Below are 6857 nucleotides of genomic sequence, written 5' to 3'. Positions count from 1 at the left end.
TTTTTTAATTTTTAACATTGTATTTCTAATCGATAAAATAAACGCCCTTTTACAGATAAAAATATATTCACCGATATTAAATTACAGTTTTTTAAAATATCTAACTAAGGCTTTTCGCTTCAATAGAATGTAAGTATCTATTTAAATAAAGTATTGTATGAAAAAATTTCACATTTTTGATTTATTTTTACTCATGAATTACCAGTATGGAATTGTGTAGATATTATTATAAATTTACGGAATTGTTGGGATAACTTATATATTTTTGATAACTATTAGTAGAATAAATTAATAGAAATCTTATTGAAACAAAATAATAAAACATAATGTATATCTTATTAAATATTATAATATGCAACATCTCTTTTATTTATATCTTACATATAATACTTATATATATATAAATTCAAATATGATCAAATATTCGCATTTATAACTTAGATATATGCACAAATAAAATTTTACTATCGTAAATTGTATTCAAATAACAATTATTAGTTCCAAAATAACGATTATTGAATTTATTGTATTTATTGTATACACTGAAAGTTTAATAAACAATTATAAACTATTTGAAAAAAATTGTTTTTCTATTATAATTCATTTAGTTATAGTTATTTAGTTCATAAACATGGTGGACATTTATCAGGACTTGAACAAGGTGATACACATTTTTGCGTTATTGGATTAAATTGCAGATTATTTGGACATGTCAAATTATATTTGATGGTGGTTACAGCATCTGTGTAACAGAAATAATAGTCCTGACAAGTACCTCCTATTATTTGGAATCTACCATTACATGGCGTTGGTGTTGTACGTGGTGTTGTACTTGTTGTAGTTGTTGTAGTTGTTTTACAAACATAGTTCGCAGATGGTACACAAGTTCCGGCCGAAGGATCAAATGACTGCGAAGCTAGACACGATGTATCGTACGCGACCAATGATCCAGTTTCATCATAAAGACATATGTAATATTTTTTACAGTCTACATCGTCAATTGCAGTTGTTTGTAGCAATGTTGTACACTTTCGATTAGTAGGAGTTAACGATAATCCAATGGGAATTGAATTAAAGATGAGAAGAATTCCAATCACAACGAAGAATATGTTCATTTTGCGTGTTGCACTGATCTGTAGAAAATTATACTTTGCCAAGAATCAAACAGAATATGTTTCTTGGTTTAAGAACTGGGGCAAATATATAACCCTCGTTGAATTTATTGTTTTATTGCAGTGTATTATGGCGAATATATCTGTCAAATCTGAGAAAATGTGAACTGAACGTATCTCATAATACTTTATAATTTATGTTTATAAGTGAAAAAGATATGAGAACTATTATTGCTTCTTCGTGAATAAACGTACAATTAAAACAGTCGCTTCAAATGTTTCCAAAAGTTATAGTTAATAATGTAATAATAATAATGTAGTAAGTCTTTTATTATAAATAATATACTTTTTATATTGGTCAAATATGCTAAATGATATATCCAGCATTTTTAACATATTTTTATACTTTTAGTTATTTACGTAGTTTCAAGCCTTTCTGCGAAATATGATCTCGAAAACTTGTAAAACTTGAAATCAATATCTGTAATGTTCTCAGAATTAATAATTTGTAACATTTTCTTGTACCCGCTCTGTATACGGGAAAAAAAATATTTTCATTATATGTAACTCATTGTCAGTATAATATTGAATATATGAAATTTTTTTTGCAAACAAAATTTCAAGCGAGATAATGATTTCCAAAAATTTAGTAAGTTTGTTCTTGACCCTATTATGGTAAATGTATACTTGTTATATTGCTCTATATTATATCATTATAATAACAATCATTTTGGCCTAAATTCTATTATCATTCATAATGTAATACAAAATTGAGACATACTTCATTGAAATATAAACTTTATGATCGTTTTCATTAATAGTTTTATTTAAATATACAATATGTATAATAAATTTTTATCAAGATATTGTAGGCATTGAAACAGCAAACAACTTATATAAATAATATATTTGTCAGACGTTAATAGACGCAATCAAAATTATCACAAAATTTTGGAAAAATTGTCATATCAAAGGAAATAAATTTTCTTTTGATTGTCTCACAATACTGTTCTCTAAATGATTAAGTCTTTTATTGCGTATGTAATAAGCATATTTTAAGGTATCAAACAAAATAATCTCGTACAGTCAATAATTTTTATGTTCCTCTTATCTCCTTCTCTTATCTTCTATCTTATACATCCGGTATTAGAACATGTCATGTTAACAGGATATGTTCTATACATTCTAAAACATATTTGTTACCGCAAAAATTGATTTTAATTTTAATTTTTAAATAAACGTAATTGATCTCCATATGACTTTTACTTATTCATGTTTGCAACATTTGAAACTTAATTGTTGGTGACACAGCGGAGTTCCGGGCCCAACTCTACACTGGCGAGCTAATGTTTCATAAACCTCTCAGCTTGTGTCACAGTGGAAATCCGGTTGAATTCCCAAAAAAACAGATGAGCGACGAGATGGGACAGAATGAAAAAGAATGAAGTTCTAGATTTCACAGACTGACTGTCTTCTTTATTTTTAGGGCTGTATTTATATGGACTATTATAATAATTTTGAAAGTAGTGGGATGGCTCCTGGTCATAGAACATATGACAGATAGGCCGTATGACACATAGAGCATATTGACACTTGCGTGTTGACCCTCGGAAATCACGGATGACGCTAGCAAATGCTATTATAACCTTTCACTAAAACTTAAAGGACAATATTGTTCTACACATTGAAAGAACAGAACTTGGCTTTCTCAATTCAATAGCTTCGTTGACGCGTGTGTCGTAAATTTTTCTAACTTTCTCGTTCTAGAAAAATAACTTTTTCGAACATGTGGCTAGCCGCTACAATACTATTCATATATAAACTATCTATATATTAAGTATATATCTATTATAGATACTAAATAAAATAATAAAATAAAATGTATGATTCATTATTAAAAATTTAATTTTGTAACTAATTATTTTTCAGTATTGAAAATTTAATTTCGAAAGATGATAATTTATTTAAATAAATAACAAAGTTTTGTTATGTAATATTGATAGACAAGGTTTTTAGAAAAATTTTGAATATTTTAATTAATAAACGTAATTTTTAACTATTGAATTATAGAATTCAATTAGAATTATAGAATTATTTGTCATAACCAATGAACTGCATAGTTATAATAAAATTGTTAAAAATTTAATATAAATTTGAATATGTAATTATAAGGAATACATAAATGAGGAAATATATATTTTAATATTTTAATATTAATAATAATTTAAAATAATTTAAAATTTAGTTAGTTAAAAATTGTTTTTAAGAATGTTTAATAAAATATAAATCGTTTATACATAAAACCATGTATTAATAATTTTAAAATTTTAATTTACTATATATTGAAAAAAGTTGTAAAAAATGGATAGAGCCTTTTCTGATACACAGTATCACAGTAATTTCTGTTAGTTACTAACTTCACATTTCGGTAATGAAAGTTTGATAACACTGCAATGGATCTAAAAAAATCATGTTACTGGAGCATTCACTAGTTTCCCAACTCATCGTTGTTTAAACGTAGAGTGCGCTAAAAAACCAGTGATTGTAGGTACTGTGTCGATAATTCACGCGATCCGAGTACCCACAAATTGATATAAATATATATATGCAACGAATATGTTCACTTGTTGCGATGTATTATTTCGGCTACACGTATTTGTTCGCTTAGCGGTTGCTATGATAAGGCTCGGCGATTATTCGGATAAGACTTTCCGTTAAGCGATCGAGAAGCAAGAAGATTTTTACCGCGCTTTTCTAGTTTCTTGCTCTGTAAAAAGTAGCGCTGTCCATCTACCGGAAACGTACCTTTTGGCGGAATGATTGAGCGGAAGTAGAGGCGTCACTATACTGGTTCAAGCAGAAGTAGATGTCGTTACATGATTTTTTAGTTTGTCGGTACTTCAGGTCACGGGCCACGAAAGTCCGTAAGATGCAATGTCTATTCATACCTGGCGGATAATTTCTAGTATAGTTCTATTCGTCAGGAAAAAATTCGTTTGAAGAAATGATCTGCTACTGTATGCTTCTTAAATTAATTGTATGAAAATTTTAGTGAACATTGTTTTCTTATAACGATACTATTTTACATAATCGATAATTGAAATAAAAAAAAATATACTTATATAAATATACTTTTCGTATATAGAACGTATTTTAAATTAAAAATTAGAAACAAGATTTTTAATAAATATTTTTAATTGTTCTTAATTAGCACCTTCATGTCAATAGTACGTACTTTTGGCATTAATATATACTATTAATATTTACTTTTGTAATTGTTTTTAAATGCAATATTTATATTTCTATCATAAAGATTTGTGGTTCCCTTAAAAAGGGAATTAATGTGATTATACTAATAGTTTGATTAGCATATAATGGTAGTTTGTAATGTTTTATAAACTGTATTATCACAGTTATTCAAAAATAAATATGTATACATAGAAATATAAATATGTGGTTTATGCGGCATTTAATGAGAATCATTAAAATTATTAAAATATTTGAATAAAAAAATTAATATATATATATAATCACTTTGAAATCTGCAAATGATTTATTAAATATTTTGTATTTCAGTATTACAATCCGTGATAAAAGAAGATCTAAATTCGCAAATATTATTTACAATAATTATGCAACTTTCAATAATAATAATAATATACAATAACATTACATATATTATAATATATATCTTTTCTAATTACAATATACTTTATTTGTTACATCCTGTTAGATCGTCACTGTGATACAGAGTATTATACAAAGTAAATAGGCGACTAAACAGATTCGTTTGTTGTTCCATTATCAAAATCATAAAATTTTTGTCTAATCACGTATGATACAGTCGTGAAGTAAGGAACTTTCAAGAAGTTAACAATCTATAGGAATGTAATAAATAATTTTATCAAGAATTTCGTTGAGTATTAATTATTATTTTTCAAAAAATAATTGATAACGTGATAATGCGAATTTTAAGATAATATTATAAATCACTGAATGAAACAAATTTAAATGAAAAAATATTTAATTTAGATAATCTAAATGATTTTTCATATAAAGAATTTTAAAAAACAAGTTGGTGACAGATTACGATGTAAGCAGTGATAGAATACCAAGAGAATATTTCGTATTATTATTAATTTTTTAATTTTTAACATAGTATTTCTAATCAATAAAATAAACGCTCTATTACAGATAAAAATATATTCGCCGATATTAAATTACAGATTTTTAAAATATCTAACTAAGGCTTTTCGCTTCAATAGAATGTAAGTATCTATTTAAATAAAGTATTGTATGAAAAAAATTTCACATTTTCGATTTATTTTTACTCATGAATTACCAGTATTGGAATTGTGTAGATATTATTATAAATTTACGGAATTGTTGGGATAACATATATTTTTGATAACTATTAGTAGAATAAATTAATAGAAATCTTATTGAAACAAAATAATAAAACACAATGTATATCTTATTAAATATTATAATATGCAACATGTCTTTTATTTATATCTTACATATAATACTTATATATATATAAATTCAAATATGATCAAATATTCGCATTTATAACTTAGATATATGCACAAATAAAATTTTACAATCGTAAATTGTTTTCAAATAACAATTATTAGTTTCAAAATAACGATTATTGAATTTATTGTATTTATTGTATACACTGAAAGTTTAATAAACAATTATAAACTATTTGAAAACAATTGTTTTTCTATTATAATTTATTTAGTTATAGTTATTTAGTTTATGAACATGGTGGACATTTATTAGGAATTGCACAAGGTGATACACATCTTTGCGTTATTGAATTAAATTGCAGCTCATTTGGACACTTCAACTTAGGATATGTAATGGTGGTTACACCATCTGTGTAACAGAATCTATAATACTTACACGGAGCATCTCCTGTCACTGGAAATCTACCATTGCATGGCTCTGATGCTCTAATTAGTTTTGTACTTGCTGTTGCACTTGTTAAGTTTGTTTTACAAACAAAGTTCATAGATGGTACGCAATTTTTGATCGAAGGGTCAAATACCATCGAAGTTGGACATGATGTATCGTACGAGACCAATGATCCCGTATCATCATAAATACATATGTAATATTTTTTACACTCTGCATCGTCAATTGCAGTTGGTTCTACTGTTGTACAATTTCGATTAGAAGGAGTTAATGATAATCCAATGGAAATCGAATTAAAGATGAGAAGAATTCCAATCACAACGAAGAATATGTTCATTTTGCGTATTGCACTGATGTGTAGAAAATTATACTTTGCCAAGAATCAAAGAGAATATGTTCCTTGGTTTAAGAACGAATATATAACCCTTGTTGAATTTATTGTTTCATTGCAGTGTATATATCTGCTAAAGACCGAATATATAACCCTTGTTGAATTTATTGTTTCATTGCAGTGTATATATATGGCGTATATATCTGCTAAATTCTGAGAAAATGTGAATTAAAAGTATCTCATAATATTTTATGACTTTGTTTATATAAGTGAAAGAGATATGAGAACTATTATTGCTTCTTTGTGAATAATACAAAAACGTACAATTGGAACAGTCGCTTCAAAATGTTTCCAAAAGTTATAGTTAATAATGTGAAGTTTTTTATTACAAATAATATACGTTTCATATAGTTCAAATATGAGCATCTAACATTTTTAATATATTTTTGTACTTTTAGTTACTTGCGCCGTTCCAAGTCTTTCTGCGAAAT

At 26.2% G+C, this 6857-nt stretch overlaps 2 protein-coding genes across 4 annotated transcripts in view; both read right to left on the bottom strand.

The window, feature by feature from the left end:
- Positions 1-588: 588 nt before the first annotated feature.
- On the bottom strand, positions 589-6446 carry LOC122533891 (probable endochitinase). 3 transcript variants are annotated; one of them, XM_043664023.1, is made up of 3 exons: positions 6116-6446; positions 4656-4662; positions 589-818 (listed from the first exon to the last, which is right to left on the bottom strand). In XM_043664023.1, exons 1-3 carry the CDS (start codon positions 6370-6372, stop codon positions 624-626), a joined length of 459 nt encoding a protein of 152 aa, XP_043519958.1. In that variant the 5' UTR covers positions 6373-6446; the 3' UTR covers positions 589-623. The 3 variants fall into 3 exon arrangements, with proteins under 3 accessions (XP_043519958.1, XP_043519956.1, XP_043519957.1); XM_043664021.1 differs by lacking the exon at positions 4656-4662 and having other exon boundaries at positions 589-849; positions 6086-6446; XM_043664022.1 differs by lacking the exons at positions 4656-4662; positions 6116-6446 and having other exon boundaries at positions 589-1185.
- The window catches only part of LOC122533890, a 32619-nt gene continuing 30255 nt past the window's right edge, over positions 4494-6857 (bottom strand). Inside the window, exon 11 of the mRNA XM_043664020.1 lies at positions 4494-4539. The gene's annotated coding sequence lies outside the window, so the exon portion shown is untranslated. The remainder of the gene's footprint in view (positions 4540-6857) is intronic.

The sequence above is a fragment of the Frieseomelitta varia genome, unplaced genomic scaffold, assembly GCF_011392965.1.
Source record: "Frieseomelitta varia isolate USP_RPSP 00005682 unplaced genomic scaffold, Fvar_1.2 scaffold_560, whole genome shotgun sequence".
In the NCBI taxonomy this organism is placed as follows: Eukaryota; Metazoa; Arthropoda; class Insecta; order Hymenoptera; family Apidae; genus Frieseomelitta; species Frieseomelitta varia.
This window is presented reverse-complemented; position numbering and strand designations above follow the sequence as displayed.